Source organism: Phalacrocorax aristotelis, chromosome 1 (genome assembly GCF_949628215.1).
Source record: "Phalacrocorax aristotelis chromosome 1, bGulAri2.1, whole genome shotgun sequence".
In the NCBI taxonomy this organism is placed as follows: Eukaryota; Metazoa; Chordata; class Aves; order Suliformes; family Phalacrocoracidae; genus Phalacrocorax; species Phalacrocorax aristotelis.
Window position 1 is genome coordinate 149,133,284 of NC_134276.1, and position 19,930 is coordinate 149,153,213.

General features: G+C 42.1%; 1 protein-coding gene across 13 annotated transcripts in view; it reads right to left on the bottom strand.

Moving 5' to 3' along the window:
• Positions 1–19,930, bottom strand: part of CALD1 (caldesmon 1) — a 209,596-nt gene that overhangs the window by 94,994 nt on the left and 94,672 nt on the right. For 9 of the 13 annotated variants that reach the window (XM_075115396.1, XM_075115367.1, XM_075115301.1 and 6 more), the window contains one exon: positions 3,431–3,542. In XM_075115396.1, the coding sequence (XP_074971497.1) occupies positions 3,431–3,501 (71 nt within the window). In that variant the 5' untranslated portion in view covers positions 3,502–3,542. Of the gene's footprint in view, positions 1–3,430; positions 3,543–4,244; positions 4,816–19,930 lie in introns of those variants that run through there. The other 4 variants (XM_075115386.1, XM_075115358.1, XM_075115342.1 and 1 more) reach the window with 1 other exon arrangement.

Sequence of the window (19,930 nt, forward strand, 5' to 3'; positions counted from 1 at the left end):
CCATCCTAAGCATATCAACCCAGAATGCCAGGGCTAAACAGCACAACAAAACATCATTTCCAACAGCTTCCTAACGGGGGAAAAAAAAAACCCAAAACAAAACACAAATCCTATCAGCAGCCCTCAAGGATGAAACTTTCACTAAGCCTCTCCAAAGATTAGACATAAGTGGTAGGACATCAGTGGCCTCAGCATGACAGACACTTGGGGATCTGATGGCACATGTATCCTGACCAGTCCTCACATGGCCTCCAGGGAAGACACAATAAAGTCAAGTCATTCCCTCTCAGGCATGTGGTGCATGAGTCCATGCTGCTACAGGCCGTCTTCATCCCTTGATCTCTCTTGGGCACGGGCATCAGGCAGGGAAGACAAGCTTTCCATGTGCCTTTATCCCAGGAAATGGCAAAATGCGTCACTGCAGCTGGCTGAGTTACAAATACTGCTGTTTGATATGGCTGCTTGCACTTCTGGGTTTACTGTTCAACTCAAAGAAGCCTAAACAATGTCTGGGAGATCTAGCAAACATGTTACAGCCTACACATAATCATCCATCTGTCGATCTCCCAGTGGAAATGCTCACTACCAGCGGTGGTTTCCCCATAGCAAGGCTACAGCTCACTGATGGGACGGTGCAAGGAAATGCCCTGTGCCTGAGCAGCAGGTACCAGCGCTCAGAGCTAACAGGGTATTTTCAGCCTCCATGTGGCAGTTTAGGACCACAAGATTTGCTTGATAAAACACCTGAAAGTGTTCAGACAGAGGGAGGTCTGGCAAGCAGATTGCTGTGGTTTAAGACCTGAACACAAACACATTGTAGTCATATTTTTAAAGGTGAAGATGATCCCCAAATCCCTAAAAATCTGAATTCACCAAAAACAAACCATGTTGACGTATTTGTTTGTTAATAACTGCCCAAGTGCTGCTACCCTTAGCTCGACATGACTGGTGCAATGCAATGGGGGCAGATGCTCACTCCTCCCTGGCATTGCCTCTGCATCTGAACTTGAAAATTAGGCTCTTTTATTGTTAAGGCAAACCAAAAATAAAAAGGCCAGACTAAATTCTTTTTAAGATCTCAAGATTTTTAAAGCAGTCTTGTGACTTTTAAGGGGTCTGACTCATGATACTTGAATGCCTGAAGTTGGCAGCAGCAGAGGGAGTACAGCAAGATTTAGTGTACAGCAATTTATTGCTAAAAGCCTTCAAATGTGTGGGAAAGGGCACAGAGAACTTCTGCAGCGATTTTGGCAGAAAACAGGGACATGGGCCCAAGCCCTTCTCCTCCGGCACGGGTGTCACTGAGCTCACCTCCTCCACAAAGGTTTCCACACAAAATCCCAGCAAAGCTGCCCCAGGCATGTCAAAAACACTTCCTAAAAGCAGGTGTGAGTGGGTTGAGAGGAGGCTGTTTTCTGTGTCAGTGGCCATCACTCTCTGGCCCAACCACTTGGCTTCCCCATCACCCAGGGGCAGGTATTGCCATCAGCCTGCAGGGCTGCCCAGGGAGGGCTCCTTTGAGGAACACTGGTGAGCTGCTGGCTGCAGCTTTTCACTCCCCAGAGCACCAGTTTCCCCATGCATGATCAGGGACCAGAGTTGAGCCCATGTGTAAAATCCCAGGCTGCATGATGATTTATGGATACACCTGAAGTCCTGGATTTCAGTTTCCATGGCAGCAAGGGCAAAACTCTTATCCCCAATTCCCTGCAGCTGTCACTGCCTCAGTAAGCTGGCCATGCCACATTGCTGATGCCCAGACCACCCCACAGTCTCTGCACACTCCCTTAAGAGCTTGGATGCCTTCACAGGGAAGGTCAAGTGACATTTTTCCACAGTAGAAAACACCTCCCAAACCACACCCCCCAGCATCCTCCACAGGCCACCCAGGGTCTCTATTAACAACAAACCCTAAAGTCTTTGCCTTTCCTTAAAAAGATTTTCTTAAAGCAGAAGTACACTAGAAATATATAAATACTGTGTGCCATACCATGCACTAGCACAGGTTCTGCAATCCCTCCCATACTGCCCAACAGAAAAGTATTACCCCAGGCCTGGGGGGAAACCTTCTGGAATGAGAAGGCAGTTTAGTGCCATGGCACATTTGCTCCTCTGCCTTTTGGGGAGGTCACCAACCAGGTGACAGCTGCATTTTACAAAGGGAGGCCGCCACCTCATTTCCCTTTGGCCACCATGCTTCATGTGAGTTTATTTATCTGCAAGGCAAGGCTGCTGCTTTCCAGAGCTCACAAGTTCAGCTTATAGCCTGACGAAAGCTGACATACCCAGTTCTGCATGCCAACACTTCCTTCGGAATGAAAGGCAGCTACTACACCCTCATCCACCTGGGGTTTCCCCCTCAGGTGTCATCAACTTCCATCAGAGAGCCCTGCTTATGCAGCAGGGCCTTATTAAAAATCCCAAAGCAGACATACAAAATATATTTTCTATTGCATTCTGCTGACTTCCATTTAAAACTGCTCTGAAAATGTGTTTTCTCCTACAGTATTCAGAACCCAAAACACCATGGTCTTGCCAGCATATGGGAGAGACCAGAAATGAAAACGAAATCCATATTCAAAATTAAATACAAAATAAGAACAAAATGTGCTTAAACCCAAGTTTCATTTTTTAAAACACTGCAGTGTTAATAAACTAAATTAAATCTTTATAGCAGAGAAGACATTTCAAAAGTAAATTGAGATTACTTTCTTCTTGCTTACTCCAATGTAAATCATGGTAAATTCAATTAAAGCAAACAATTGTACAGGTGTAAAACAGGGTTGGTTGATGAAATTACCCAGTATTTTCATGCTGCTGCTTTCATAAATTGATATCATCATACCCACATCAAGTTCTGCTCTCATTTACGCCAAAGTAGATCTGTAATAACTAATAGCAAATGCTGCCCTTGTTGACCACATAAAGCAGCTGTAAATTAATAAAAAGTGACAGGCAGTACATATACAACAGCAGTTGCACAGTAATGGCAGGCAATTCACAGATACGCTATACCACATACACCAAGTGTATCTCAGCTTTCAACTTAGACCTTATAATTTTAGCTCTGTGTCTGAAAAGACAAACACAATCCTTTCTGCACAGCACTCACTCACATGGCATCTGAGCATGAGTTTTCCTATCAATAATTTCACATGGCCATAGTTCACCTTCACTGTTTATCTTTATCCATATAACAAAATAACTAGAAGCCAGGGCATTTACAATAGCCTAAGGGAATTAGATGTTAGACACCCCTGACTTCCAGCCTCTTCCACAATATTAACTAAAGCTATTTTACAGCACATATCATTAGCAAGGACTTTTTGGTTAGCTACAGCATATTTCAGAATTTAAGACAGAAATCGCCAAAGCCACTACTATTCAAAAAGCAAGCCACCGGCACCATTTTCCATACATAATACCTCACCTCTCTGCTTCAAGGCGCATTTCCTCACGCTTTTGCCTCCTGAGTTCTCTGCGGCGTTCAAAGTCATCCATGGTGGGCGTTCAAGCGTTCAGAGCTCAGGAAAGGTCCAAATCTAAAAGGGAGATGACCACTTAGATGAGAGAGAAAACAACGGACGCGTTTAACCGAGTCCATTTAGTTTTGTTTTGCTTTTTTAACTTCCCTGTAACTATTTTCTTTTTCCATCAAAAAATTTAACTTCCTCAGTATTGTTGAGATAAACAAGATTAATGAAATGCATTGTTGGATAAACATAGCCCATGCCTGCGTTTAGTTTCCTAGTTAAAATTAAATCAACATGCTTTAAGTAAGGACTGTATACATCTGCTAGCCGCAGACTAGCTATTTGTAATGTGACAAGTCTTTTCTACAAACAAAATCAACAATTCAGCAGGATTTTAACTTTAAGCTTCCAATTTTCACTGGAAGCAGTAAAAACGCTGTACAAGAGATTTCTTATTTTCTTTGGGTGCACAGCTAATTAAAAATTTTGCAAAAGTTAGTCCTCATCTGTCTGTTCCCACCCCCCCTTCAAAAAAAAAAGAGAAAAGAAAGGGAAAAGGAGAGAAGAAAAAATGAGAAGAAACAAAAACAAGAGAAAAGGAAAGGATAGCAGAGAAAAAGAAAAGGGAAAAGAAGAGAAGGAAAATAAGCTGCAGCTTTTAAATACCACCCAGGAGGAGCCAAACTATGTATAAATCCTGCTCAAAGAACAGAACCAAAAGTAGCAATATTTTTTTTGTAGTTTAATCCACGCGTTTTCCCCGTGCCCTACCTTCTTCTTTATGATTTAGTCCATGAAATATTTTCCCCTTTACAGTTCTTCATATACAAAGCCTTTCCAGCCTTGGTTTATATCCCATCAAGCCGAGTATTACAGAATTCCCCTGCAGCCCCCAAACCAAAAATGACTACCAGAAAAGGGAAAGCTGTTCTCTTTTTGTCCCTGCTTTGTTTACAGAGCTGTCAGTGGTTAGTTAAACTCTGCCTGGAATCTGGCATTTAAGGCCTGCTCTAAGATTGCTTCCTGTGCAGGGCTGGAGGCCTCAGCTTCCTCTGCAATCCTAGCCTAGGCGCTGCACTCAGAGGATTTCCACACACCCCCCAAAAAACATTTTCCAGCCCGTTAGTACAAGACCAGCCATTTACGCTACAGAGAAAGCCAGCGTGCAGATGCAGATTAAAATTTTCAAAGGTGGCTTATGAACTGCTTGCAGTTTAAGGGAAACAAAGCCAAGGTACATTTGTAAATTATTTGAAGAGCTCTATTTGCAGATATAGATCTGTCTTGCGGCTTTATATTCTTGCCCGCCAGTGCAGTGCCCAAAAGCCCTCCCCACAGAATCACTGGCAATAGCAAAGCCTCTCGTGACTTAAGGGAAGCCGTGGCTTTTTCTGCCCCCTTTTTGGAATTAAAACACTGCTGAGGGCAGGGATCTTGTGAAGGTTATTTTATTAGTTTACTTTTCCTGGGGGTGTTTTTCTTTCTGATTTTTTTCTGGATTGGGGATCTCAAATTTTGTTGTTGTCGTTTTGACTTTCCTCATGTTTGGCTGGCTGGGGTTGTTTTGTGGAGGTTCAAAGGGAAAGTTAATTTTGCAAATCTAATAGTGAATTTACAATTGTTGCTGCTTTTTTTTTAATGCACAATTAGATGATATATATATAAAAAAGCAAGCTGTAACAAGAGATTTTTTCAAATCTTGTGTTTGTTTACTCTTACCACCATGCCCCACTTGAACACAGAACAGCAAATATGCCGTTTTCTCCCGAGTGTTTTCATCTCAGCCTACATGTGCACTAAATCCTGCCCCAGTTCCCTTGCTAGAGCTTCCATGAGTTACAGGACTGATATGATTCCCCCACCCCCGCTGGGAGAAAAGGATCAAAGAAGGAATAGCACACTACAGAGAGCAAGTTCGAAGCAGCATGCTATGTTTCTGTGCACAGAGGGCAGATGACGGTGTCCACAGGAACTAAGACTGCACCAAGCAGCAGCATTAAGTCTGTGGAGTACAGTCACCACCAGGGATTTAAAATATAAAGAGCTGACTGCTAGGCTGACACCTCATGTGCTAGAACTGAGAATCCCAAAGGTTTTTTTCCCCACTTCTACCTCCCCAAAGAAGACATGCTTTGGAGGATCTGGGGAACTACAGGCTTGTCAGCCTGACCTCGGTACCAGGGAAGATTATGTAGCGATACATCTTGAGTGAGCTCACTAGGCAAGTGCAGGACAACTGGGGGATCAGGCCCAGCCAACATGGGTCATGAAGGGTGGGTCCTGCTTGACCAACATGATTTCCTTCTATGAACAGGCAACTTGCCTAGTGGATGAGGGAAAGGCTGTGGATGTTGTCTACCTCGACTTTAGCAAAGCCTTTGACACTGTCTCCCACAGCATCCTCCTAGAGAAGCTTGTGGCTTATAGCTTGGACAGGTGTGTTCTTTGCTGGGTAAAAAAACTGGCTGGATGGCTGAGCCCAGAGAGTTGTGGTGAACGGAGCTAAATCCAGTTGGCGGCCAGGTCACAAGCAGTGTTCCCCAGTGCTCAGTTATGGGGCCAGTCTTGTTTAATATCTTTATCAATGATCTGGATGAGGGGACCGAGTGCACCCTCAGTAAGTTTGCAGACGACACAAAGTTGTGCAGGAGCGTTGATCTGCTTGAGGGTAGAAAGGCTCTGTAGAAGGATCTGGACAGGCTGGATTGATGGACCAAGGCCAAGTGCTGGGTCCTGCACTTTGTTCACAACAACCCCATGCAACGCTACAGATTTGGGGAAGAGTGGATGGAAAGATGCCCAGCAGAGAAGGACCTGGAGGTACTGGATGACAGCTGGCTGAACATGAGCCAGCAGTGTGCCCAGGTGGCCAAGAAGGCCAACAACATCCTGGCTTGTATCAGGAATAGTGTGGCCAGCAGGAGTAGGGAAGCGATCGTGCCCCTGTACTTAGCACTGGTGAGGCCACACCTTGAATACTGTGTTCAGCTTTGAGCCCCTCACTACAAGACAGATATTGAGGTACTGGACCCTGTCCAGAGAAGGGCAACAAAGCTGATGAAGGGTCTGGAGAGCAGGTCTTATGAGGAGAGGTTGAGGGAACTGGGGTTGGTAGCCTGGAGAAGGGGAGGCTGACCTTATCGCTCTCTACAGCTACCTGAAAGGAGGCCATAGTGAGGTGGGGGTTGGTCTCTTCTCTCAAGTCACTAGTGATAGAACAAGAGAAAACAGTTTCAAGCTGCATCAGGGGAGGTTTAGATTGGATATTAGGAAGAATTTCTTTACTGAGAGAGTGGTCAGACATTGGAACAGGCTGCCCAGAGAGGTGGTGGAATCACCATCTCTGGAGGCATTCAAAAAACGTGTAGATGTGGCACTTCAGGGCATGGTTTAGGAGGCATGGTGGTGTTGGGTTGACAGTTGGACGTGATGATCTTAGAGGTCTTTTCCAACCTTAATTATTCTATGATTCTATGCTTTGACAGCTGATGTATTTGCACCTTTATCACTTCTTACCCAGTCAGGTACATCCCTCTCTCTCCACCTCTCCTGACTAAAGGTACACTCCTTTCCTCCCCTCAGCTACAGACTCTGTGCACCCACATTTCCCCCATACCCTCTGCAATTGTCCCAGCCAATACCCCCCACCCCTTTCCTTCCTACATGGTCCTCGGCACCATGTCTCATCTCCAAAGGCTCAAGCTCTCTTCCTCATGAGGAAAGCTGAAGAGGATAACAACAACAACACAGAACTACTTCTGCTCTTCCTCCCTTCTTTCCTTCCCAGGAGCGTAGGGCAGATTGCAACAGCAGTCGAGAGAAGTTCTCTGATGCAACAGCCTTTCTCCATCTACAGGGCACTTTTCTATTGTTTGGTGAAGATCTGATAGATGGACATCTTGGGAGGATGTCTAGGGTTTATTAGAGTACAGTGTCTCCTCTCAGAGGACTGAAATCCAGCCACTTCATGGCATTCAGATGACTTGCAAGACAAATCCCTTTTCAAAAATGAGGAAGGCACTTGGGAAATGGAGGTCAAGTCAACAATGCAACCTTTAGTTAGGAAAGCCATATCAGTGCAAGAAAGTCAGTCATCAGCTAGAAGGTCCACTTGAAGAAGACAACTATTCAGTATTGTTCACTGTCTTCCCCAAAATGATTTATTATCTTTCAGCCTCAGAAAACTACCAGACAATAGCTTCATCAGCCTCTCTAAAAATGTTCCCTGTTTCCACAAAAACAGAGTATAAAATCAGAGTTTCTGAGTGTTCTTGCCTCTCAAAAGATTTGAAAATTGCTTTGCTAATAGCTGAAGGTACCAATTATTTGAAGTATTTTCTCCAACCACTTTTGGAAGCATGAACATTTTGATGCTTCTTTTTTTAAAATGAAATTTTTTCATGAGTGAATATGTCCTGGCCAAATGTAACGCTCCACCCAGCTCCACTCCAGGGCCTAACATCAGAGCCAAATGTCAAAATGTGTCTCTGGGTGACCTTCCCAGGTGTACAAAGAAATTATTATTTTACTCTTTGATTGCCTCTTCTTTTTTCCTGTTACACATTTTTAATAATTTGGTGTCGAACCAAAAAAAGTTCAATTTTTCTGAAAAAAGGAAAATTGTCCCTAAGAAAACTATTTCAAATCAAATGTAATGTTTCATTCAACCTCAAAAAAAGTTAATTAGTTTTATTTTAAACATAAAAATTTTGGTTTTCAAAGTATAATGGAAAATGTTTTGATACCCCGATTTTTTTCTCCAAATTATTTCCAGGCATGTTTTTCACCTAAATCAGTCAGAAGCCATCAATGAATTTTAAAGAAGCAGCAAAATATATAGATATATATATTTAGCAAATAGAAGTAGATGTCAAACTATTTGATCAGTTCCATTCCCCTGTCATCCACACACATATGCAAATTACTGGAATATGGATTACTCTTATACTGTGAAAGGGTACACCACAAAAATTATCATTTTGTTGCTTCTACCTCAAAAAGACCCTCAGCATCTCTTAAACCTTTACACAACTGAAATAATACTGAAAGAATCTGAAGTGAACTCTCTGGAGTTTTCCACTACCAGACTCAGAAAAGGGACCTATGGAACAATACTACAAAGATCTCTAACCTTGCCTTTCTTTTCTTTTTTTTTTTTTTCTTAAAAAAATATACCTCTCGGAAACTACTGAAGATAATTCTTCGGTACCGCAGATTTTCCACAGCTTTATCAGCGTCCCTATCTCTTTTGATTCTGAGACTGAGCCTTTAGATCATGGGATGTCTGATGAACTCTGTGGTCTTCCCAAAGACATGCTAAGACAGACTAAGAGAAGACAGATAATCAAAGTAACTTACCTACATTTACCAGCATTGCCGCATTACATGAATTGGAATCATAGAAAAGTATGTGCCCTGCAAACACCATGTCCCCTCAAAAACCTTCTTCATTTCAAAAGCAGTACCAGTCTTTTTCATCTCTGCACTTCACAAAATGCCTTTGATCTTCAGTTGACTATGTAAGGTTTATTGCTAAATTTGTTGAGGTTTTTCATTGTGTTGCTAAAAAGTGCTTCCAAGGACAGACACATTTAATCCCTCCTGGTACAAAACAAATGCATACAAATCCCTCTCCCCTTTATGTCTTATCCCATGAGAGAGTTTAAAATTTTGTCTACTTTCGACTTTCATCAAGGTGGAAAAATTAGAGTAATTGTAATTGTAAATTGTAAAAATGTAAATTGTAATTTGTAAACAGTATTTAATATTTAACTTGTAAACAGTAATAGTAAAAATTTAACTAAATATTTTAATAACAATTAATGGGAATATGCTCTTCAGAAGCAAACAATAAATTTGCTAGGTAGAAATGCACACACAACCACATATCTGTATAATTCCAGTATGGAGAGCAAAACAACTTCCTGCTCTGGCTCAGATTTAATACTGTCCTCACCCTGGTCCCAGCACTGATTTCAGAGACAACTCAGCACCCAGGGGGCCTTAAAAACAGATGACCTAGACTAGTAACAAGCAAGTGAAAGTGCAAACTACTACTCGGGTCTTTAACAAACAGAATGTCTGTCTTTCAAGACCTGCCAGTCACTTTTCCATTACACTGAATGAGCTCCCAGACTGCAATGTCTATGCTGAGCCTCTACTCCAGCTTCAACCTAGTTGAGCGAAGAAACTTCAAGACAGACCATATTCCTTAATATAGCACGGCTGAGTGTTGCACAGGGCTCAACACCGGCCACGTCTGCTGACAGCATTGTGCAAGCACATGCCCTCTTGCTTCCCTCCCAGTACAATGAAACAATTGCAGATTTCCTTTTAGTGACCTTCAGGGCCAAATTGCCTGAAAGTCACGCGTGTTTCCTTAACATGGGATCACTCACTGCTCCCGTGTTGTGAATGCCCAGGGCAATCTTCACACAGACAACTGCCTTTTTTTATATATATAATACTCCCGCAAAAAGGATCAAATGTCTCATTAATGCTTGACAAAGTGAAGCTGCAAGCAGCTTTGTGAGTTGTATCCCATTAATCCAAACGTCCCATTTTCCCATCTATCTCCTCTTCAGTTGTCCCAAAGCCCTGGTGTGGAGGTGTGGACCTTTTAAATGTCAGTAAAAGACTGGCCAATAAGAAGTCTGAAGAATAATTTGCTCCAGCTGGCTACATGACATGACATCCACTGTATCCCTAGGACTACCGTTGCCCTTTCTTTCTGCTTCCTCCACCTCAGAATTGAAAACAGAACCTCTTCATTGCCCCTTTTGCAGCTGAGAGCAACTCAGCAAGCACCACTGATGGTCTAAGTGTGACTTGTTTAACCTGGCACCCATGAAATGCAGTCATTCTACCGCAATATCTAGGAGAATTAAAGTCAAAACAAATAAATCTGTTTTCTATGAATATCTGTCAGAAGACATTTGGAAATTATTCTCCCCGCTGCCCTTTTGATTCTGCTTTAGAAGTATTCAGTGCCACTCAGATCTTTCAGAAACAGGTGAAGCTTCATTGAAGTCAAAAGGTGGAGTTCAATGGACCAATTTGTCCTTTGTGACACCTTATGCATGCTCTTTCTTTAACCTGAGATGTTGGATATTGCTGGAAACCATATATTACCAATAATAAAAATTATATTTAAAGAGGCTTTTCTTTCTGCTATAAATTCCTTTTTAATGTTCCTTTCATGTAAAACCACATCTGCAATTGTTACTGTAAACTTGACCAAGTATTCATGTTGACTGCAGATAATGAACTCTTGTACGTATCTATACACACACAAACATACTCATATCAAGCAGCTTTATTCCTTCCCAAACTGAATAGCTTATTTGGGACTCAAGGCAAAATAAACATATTAGGTCATGTGAACACACAGTTTTTTTCCAATCTAGCCTGTGCCTTGTTTCATCTGACCATGCTTCTTAGGACTTCCAAGGAAAATTCATCAATGGCAAACCAACCAAGTGCAGTTCATACTTCACATCAATCAGAATATCAAACTTTGCAGGTTTCTCAAAGTCCCAATTTCTGTTGTTCAGAATATTTCACTTCCATCTACGTGTGTATGTCCAAACCACTAAGTCTGGGAGAAGGAAGCAGAGAATTACCTAGAATTTCAGCAAGGACATCAAAAAACCCATCTATTAAAATCTGTTTGTGGCATAAGGTTCATTTTCCATCTCCATCTCCTATTTCACGGGAGTAAAAAAGCTTATGTACATTGGTGTGGCATTTTTGAGCCTGATTAACATATTAATTAACACCTCTGTAGCATCCTGAGCAAAACTATGTAGCAATTATGCAGAACAGAGATTCCCTGTTGGTGCTCTGCAGACTACTGATGGCTCACAGAACCACACCATGGTCCAGGCCCTTGATTCAAATAGGTGCTGAACAAGTTTCACCCACCCTGGCTACAGCATAGGTTATCACAGTGAGTGCCACACATGCCCTTGCAGGTGCTAGGCCCTACATCAGCTCCTGCTGCTGCAGAGTGAAACACATGAAAGTGTTGACAGGGAGCTTTTTATAGGAGATTGACGCCACCAGAGTTCACTCCTTGGGTCTGCAACTAAAAGATGCATGACTTCAGATACCTGCTTAGGTCCATCTCTCATATCCATGATCTAATTCAGCACTAGGGAAGGAGCATTACAGGGCTGCACCATCCAAGAGGTGTTAGCAAACATCTAGCATGCTGCTGCTAACACTGCAGTACTAAGCATGCAAGCAGTAGGACCTATCATATCAGAGCCAGTCAGTTGCCATGGAAAGTCCCCATTTGTCTTTATTCCCTTGGGCAGGCTGAGTGTGGGTATGCCATTTCCACTCCTCCAACTTCCTTCCTCATCTTTCTCCTGCTGCACATTGACATAAGGACCAGGCAGAGCTTTCTCTTGACATTTGGATTTGCATATACTAGTCCCACCCCTGTTCTCAGTGACATTTTTCTATCATTTCCCATTAGCAGACAAAGAAAGAAACAAGGCATAGCTGGAAGCTGCTGGCACAGCCACTGGTTCTCATGTTAGAAGGACTGACCCTTGACTCTCCCCTTCAAGTGTCCTCTGAAGTATTTCAAATATGTTGTCCCCAAAGATCAGAAGATACTGAAATATTATTCGTATACAGACTAGAGTTGAAATCCTGGTCCTATTGGAATCCCTGGCAGACTTCCCAGAGACTTCAGTTGGGACTGGATTCCACCCTCACAAGCCAAATTCATCTACTATAGACTGCAAAAGATCAGTGAGCTTACCCCGCATGTCAGAAACTGGTGTGATCTCAGATTATGCCAATATAGGCTACTTTGTCCTCTCATACCTCTGTGCACACACACATAAAGGCAGAATTTATTTTATTTTTGCAGTGCTTACTTGTGGGAAACAAATTATTTTCACTCGTATCATTATCTCTGAGGAAACACTTAGCCTTTGCTACAGACACAAAAGGCTGCTGAAAACTGCATTGCCCTTTACTACTGTTTAAACATAAGTGAAATATCCCAGGTAACAATAACGAGGCCCCCATCTCCAAGGACAAACCACACTGAAATCAAAAGGATTTTATAGCCCATGAAACAGTTTGTAAAAGTGCTTAGTCCCAAAATAAGCTCTGACTTGTGTTCACTTCTCTGCATTCAAACACTGAGAAGCAGGACCATGGGATATCTATCATTCACTAGTTACCCTTGCCTTTATCTGCTTCTACCAGTGAAAACCTTCAGCATCATCATGTTAATCTAATCATAAGAATGCCCACATCATGCATATAGTCCTCCTGCACAGTTTGTTGCAAATCTGTGGCCTGACTGTTGAAACTTATGGCAATGCCCTGGCTGTCAGCCAGCTTCATCTCTCACTGAAATCTGTAAAAGTAGAAAAGCAGTGCCCATGCCAACACCTTCCAGCCAGGAGCTATTTGTTTCTTCAGAATAGGAAACAACAGGCAAAATATCACTAAAAAACAGGTTAGGTCCAGCTCAGATGACCAACTGGCAATGCCAATTCTCCCATTGATTTCTATTAGAAAAAAAATCAGAGCACGGGAAAGAACATAACACAGGCAGAAGCTGCCACAACTACAGAAAAGCCAGTCTTCAGTTGCTGGCTGACACATAAAACTGTCATATTGTATCCATTCAATTAGTGCCTTTAAAGGCATAGGGAAATGGAAAAATCATTTATTTTTATCAATTCTATCTCATCTGACTTCACATCCTCTGGAGAGGGACCCTCATGCTAGCTCAGCTGGCAGATATCACAGATGCTCTGTGTGCCCTGATCCTGCCAGCTGCCTCCTCTCTGAGGGAAACAGCATAGCTGCAAGTGTGCCCAGTGCAGTGTGCATCAGGACAGATATGTAGCAACACAACTGTCGGCCAGGGCAGCAACCATGTGGGAGAGGGGCAGAGCCTGAGCCAGGGCTAGGTGGAGTGGAGGTGCAGCTGGGGATGGAAGTGTCCGCAGGAGCTGATGACCGTGCACTGAGTGCTAATCACAGTGATGCCATTAGTCCCTTCTCAATGTGCAAAGCCACAACAAGCCCATGTGGCAAGGTACCACCAGAGTGGTGTGAAGCAGGACAAGCCGCAAGAGCAGAAAGCGTGCTGGGGGGTCTTGCCTAGTGGCGTTAGTCACCCAACGATGCAGGCAGGAGCAACACAAGACAGAGTGGCCTGGTATCCATCATGACAAGCTGAGGCTTGCACTGGGAGCAGCAGTCACAGCTTTGGCTATAAGCAGACGGTCTGGGCTAGGAGAAAGGTAGGCATCAGCCAGGGAAGATGTTGTTTTGTCAAAGTGCAGGAGTATTTCTTCTGCACCAGAACTGGCAAGGAAACCAGCAGTAGCAGTGCAGCTCTCCATACTTGCCCCTTCACTAGAGAGACAGGTTTCCCCCACCAGGCAAGGAGCTGATCAGAGATGGGAAGTCTTTGACTCTCTACCTCCCTGACTTCTGCTACTCCACTCCAGTCCCTCTCATTTGGTGCTCCCCTCTTGTCCTACCCCTGTGCCACCCCCTGTTGACCTTGATGCTTACAAGTAATATTTCAACAATACATTGTTTGAACTTACTCGTGTCCAAGTAGGTTTTATGAATGTTCTAAGCACTCTATTCACACTCTTTGTCTGCATGTCTCAGGTCTTGAATTATACAACTAAGGTAATGCTCTTAAAAATAATAAAATGTTTGAGCAAGTCTAAGGTAAGATTCCAACAGCAACATTCACTCAGCCAGACTTCACGTGTTTTCTGGAACGCATTTCAAAATACAAAATCATGGTATATTAAGCTACATAGTCAGTCATAAAAAAGTAATAGAAAATAGTATGAAGATACAATGTAGCCAGCTTACTGTGGCTTTGTTTTTATATTTTCAACCCTTTTTCTTTTCCTATTAAAACATGCAGCCCTAGGATTCAGCTCTGCCTAGTGCTGAGCAACATAAATTCTAATGAGAGTAGAGGAGTGTCTGTTCCTTGCTCTACTGAACCAGCAATAAGCAACAATACCAGGTTTTAGTTGACATTCCTGCATTTTTAAAGAAAAAAGAAACACTACAAAAAAAACCCTACCCCTAAAGTTCTTTGCTTTGCTGATCTTACTAGTTTTGCCCTAAGAGACACCGAGTATTTTGAATCCAACCAGTTCCTCGGAAGAAATGAATGATAGATTTTCAAGGTCTTGCATGTTACTCTTGAACTTTAATTAACTCATCTTCCCCCCAGTACCTTACCTGTACACTTACTTTGCACAGACAAAATGTATGTTACCATGATAGATACATTACAGGTGAAAGTCCAGTTATTAAATGGCAGAGCATCATGCAAACCTGTGGAATTCTACCAGGAATAGATCTAGCTGCAGAAATTTCTACTGGGCTTTTCCAGCTCACACTTTTAAAGTCATCTTTACAAATGAAACCCAGATTGCTTCCTGCCAAGTAGCTATATCAATTTATCTCTAATAAGCAGCAATTCTGTGTCATTTTGGCTGCAAATTGAAGCATGAGGTCAGTGCCAGCTTTAAAGAGGTAAAGCAGGGCAGCAGAAATGCAAAGCCTTTCAACAGGACAACTCGAAGAGTGTACCACAAAATAGATGTGTCTCAAGCCATATTTGAAGTTTACATCATAGACCTCACTTTATGCCGAGTTTACTGAAAGCAAGGAAACACTAACACAGAAACGTCACCAAAACAGAAGACCCAACAACAGTGTGGCTTTGTTACAACAAAACAAAACAATAGGCAAGATGACACACTTGCATGCTGTGCATGAGCCAGCACAAAACCTGACACAGCAAGATTACAATATTGCCAGGTTCCCTCTTGAGACTCACACAGAGAAGCTATTAAATAATCTTGACAATAATCTGACTGCTATCTAGACATTCAGGCACAAACACATTGCCAGCAAATACCGCGACAGCATCACATTGATACATCAGTAACGTTATAAGCAACTGTGCACTGCTTCTCCTTGCAGGGGAACAGCATCACCAAAACTTTCAACAGAGCCTGGCTCAGAGTCAATTAAACAAGACAGGTGAGGCCTGACAGTATCCCGTGCCCTTAATACTGAGAGCACACAAACATACATACTTACTTCGTATTGATGTGACAAAGGAAAGTTACGCTTGAGAACTGTATCAAGACAATAAATTTTACAGTTGTTTAATTTTTTTAGGAACAGTGCCTCAAACAATGTCTGTGTGGTCCAGAAAAGAAAATGTTTAATTTTTCTTCAAAAAATAAATGGGAAAAAATATCTTTGTACTATGCATTTTCTGATACCTTTCCCTAAGACCTCTTTCCCAAGGACCCAAAACCCCTATGGGCTCTCCTCCAGCCTCTCTTGTTGCCATGTTAGGCCCACCCAGCTCAGAACAAGACACAGAGCACACACTGCTGGTCACAGTCTAAGTTCTGGGCACCAAAGGCACATGAAGCACATTTTTCACAGTCAACCCACAAAGCAGGGTTGTATGTATACAAAGTGTTGGCCAAAACCAGAAATACAAAGGTGGAAGGGGAGGAAAGGGAGGACAATTTCCAATCTGTTTGTAAATGCTCTACAAGTAGGAAAGTAGCCTACATTTATGAGCAAATTGTTTTTCATAACTCAGTCACATCATCTTTAGTTATGGGCTAGCTGGCAGAAAAACCTGTTGAACTCAGTCTTCAAATGTTATGCCTTCTTCAAAATGACCAAAGCAGACATAACTGCACTTATGAGTGGCATGTGTGCACTGAGGCCTCCTGATGGTGGATGCTTTATAACTCACTAGATCTGATAGCTCTACAGGAGTGGAGTACAATCAGACAATTTCTGCAGTGAAACCCTATCAAACATGTGGAGAAAAGAGTTAGAAAGGCAAGGGAACAGAGAGGTAATAATGGGAATAGAGGTCTGAAAAAAGAAATAGACTCTGGAAAAGATGTACAGAGAAGGTTCAAACTAAAATTCCAGATCATAATGCTTGCAACTTGGAGGATTTTTACAATCCATACCCCAGATAAAAATCCTGAAATTAGCTTGCAACCTTAAGGTGAACAAAAAAAAAATAAAAGCCAGATCTGAAATTCATAAACAAATATGAGGAAACTAGCCAGATTTTTCAATGCTTACCTGGACCAAATCAAACCTTTACAATTTGTAAATACTGACAAGTGTCACTTTGGATATCATTAAAGGATTCCTTAAATATAAAAGACAGGTTGGTCTGCTGTTAAATCTTTTCTTTTGCTTCTCCAATGCTAAAAGTAATTGAAAACAGAAGACATGCTTCTTGATGTAGCCTAAACTTTTAGGAACAGAAGGTATAAATGTCCGTTATATAGCTGACACTGCACTTCAAGTTTGCACTCTGTTCCACCCATATATCTTCACACAAAGCCAGGTAAAAAACAAAGGCATGAACACTTATGATCGTATAAAATACATGTGCAATATACCCTAAAGCACCTATTAAGTGATACCACTTGCAAGACACATCAAATAAAAATCCACATAAAGATGGCACCAGTTCTTCTCCTGGCCAAGGAGCATTAGAGAAGACACAAACTCATAACGTACTTCCTTCAAACAAAGCAGTGTCACAAATGACATAGAAAAACTCAGCCCAAAGCAAAGTGCTGTACAAGGAATACACATGATTGCAAAGCCTGAAGGATGTGCACAGATTTCAGAGAAGGCACATATTGGGAACATATCTGAATTTTTACTGTCTCTGCTACTGCTCTAAGTCCATATTATTTTGGTATTTACATTAAGGAGGAGACAGAAATATCTCTGGAGATGACTAAGCAGTTTCTTGAATTCTATTAAGTACCAAAAAGCAGTCTGACAATTTATTAATATTTAAGTTTCTACAACTTAATATGAACTTGGTTCCAAGAACTACAGAGGTCTCCTTAAAGTATGTGTAGCCAGAAGTCAACACTGTGCCAGCTGGCAGATTAAACAAGCCATTAAAGTAGGCACCTACTGAATTTAAAGGATTGTTTTTCATCTTTTCCCTCTCTACTCCTCTACATCCAGATGTATTATTTAGGGAATATTTTCCAGTCCCAGTAAGAAAAGTAAAAGAAATGCCCTTGGCACTTAATGAGTTTTTCCTCCAATGTGGTCTCCTGCTGCACTTGGAATTTATTCCATTACTGTATGGCCTGCAATGGTCCCAAAATACCTCTGACTATTAGAAAAGACAGGGAAAGTGTGTTTGGGGTAGGTTCTTAATTCAAAAGCAGGGACAGCCTGGGGTGATTGATCTTAGTGAATTATTTCATTCAGACCATCATTATCCCCACATGCCACCCCACAACCTATGGCCTGCAGTCCCTTGTGCAGGGCTTCAGTGACAAGGGAAAAAAACTGGTAAAATCCTGTGCCTTCACAGAACAGAGGCCTTCAGTGTATCATTTTTCCTTCAGAGGTTCAAAAGGTTATTTGAACTTTGTTAAAGCTATCTGAACTTCATGACCTAGCAGTATTCAAAGGAAGAATGAGTCTAGAATAAATTCTGGTATTAAACCAGCCCCAGTGTCATCCTGAACAGTTAGATAAGAGTACTTCAGATAAACATGCCCACTAAAACAGTTTTCCAGATAAAATCTCCAAAAAATCAGAGTTCTATCTGCTCCCTGTGGCCATTTCAGACTGTTTGGAACTACAGGCAGCTGAAGGAGGGGCACTGGCTTTTGAAATGCCTGGAAAAAAACACCACCTAGGCCTCCCTCCGTATTTCAGTTCCTGGGTAGTAAAATGAGTTCAGTCCCATAAACTTGCTACTGAACTAGAAAACAAGGCAGCTTTAAAACCAGGTGTAGGCACACAGCCAGAGGCTGAGATAGCCACCTCTGGAGCATGACAGTCAGAGCATCTCTCTTTTGCAGGAGCAAGAAGCCCCTCCAGGCTCCTGCTCAGACCATGTCTGCTCCCACAGGGCGAAAAGGCCTCTTACTCCCAGGCAGACCCAGCAGCCATCTTGGCCGATGCAACAACTTCGGGATTTGGCTCAAACAGATTTTGATTTGCCAGAATTGTTCTGGGGGTCACAAACATTCCCTGCCCCTTAAGAAGGGGCAGTTTAATTCTTAATTGTATAAAGCTGAAGTGTAAAACCTGTATTTTGCATGTATTCTTTGTTTCTAATACTCAGTATCCATAAGGGGACTCCCTTGCTTGGCTAGCAGTCAGGATTCATTAGACCTTTTATGATGATTCTTTCTGGTGTGCAGATATATGATGAATCTCAGATGTTTAAATAGCATATAACAGTGCTCCATTGACCTTGCTGAGTACAGTTGGAGAGAAAGAAAGGTAATTTTCCTCAAAGAAATGTTAAAAATGTGTCTCCACTATAGCACAGATGCAGAGGATAAAGAAACTCCAGAGGGATTAAAATATTTTAGATTAATTTGGAAGAAGGCCACATTGTGTAAAGCCTGGTTAGTTTGGGCCTTTCCAATTCCACGCCATATAAACAAACCCATTTAAACTGCATTTGTTAGAAGGAATGTTTTAAAAAAAAATAAAAATCCCCCAAAGTAGTTGTAACTCAAATGACCTCCAGTTCTGTATTCTCACTGCCTAAAGAACAAACATATGTACAATGTATTCTAGCCAGAGCTTGTGCAGTTGCTGCGTGATTCATACTGCTTGAAAATTAAGTCATTTAAAGTAAAGGGATTGTGGCTCCCTCAAGCAAGGTTTTAAAACTGAAGCAAGGTTAGATCTGGTTGGTTTTAGAGACAGCTTCCATACTTTGAACAGGACCATTGCTTACAGATCTTTGTTTTGGGCTAGGTGGAAGGAAATAAAAGAGGAAAGGAAATTGAAAGGAACAGATGAAAAGAAAGGAAAAAGAAGGAAAAAGGAATGAACCCGTATCATCAACACAACTGTATAAGGACTAACCTAATGTTCAGCATGCCACAGTCTGGCAGAAGCAAGTCCGTAATGTTTACTCACTTTCAAGGTCAAATTTTGCTCCTTTTACACAGAACAGAGTTTTTGCCTCCAGAGTCTTCCAAAGAGACAAGTCAGAATGTGGTACTAAATAACCATAAAAAGTAGGTGGTTGATGACCCTTATGAGTTAATCAAGTTGAGACACAAAGGAATACAAGGGTAGCAGAAAGCCAGCCAGAAGGCTAACAGCATGAAACACACAGTGAGTCATTTTACATGATTAGCATCTACAAAACAGCAGGCACTTAAAGGGACTTTCCTTATCATAAACCATAAATCCCAGAGTAACTCAACATGAGGAATACCCTCCTATCTGCCACATGGATGAAGAGAGTTCTCTAGCAGACCCAGGCCTCCTTGAGTTCTTGAAATGGTTCCCAAGTATTTGACCATAACTCAGTCACTGTACAAATTCCTCACCCCTCTGAGGATGTGAGGCAGCTGGCCCAGCCAAGGACAGTACATTAT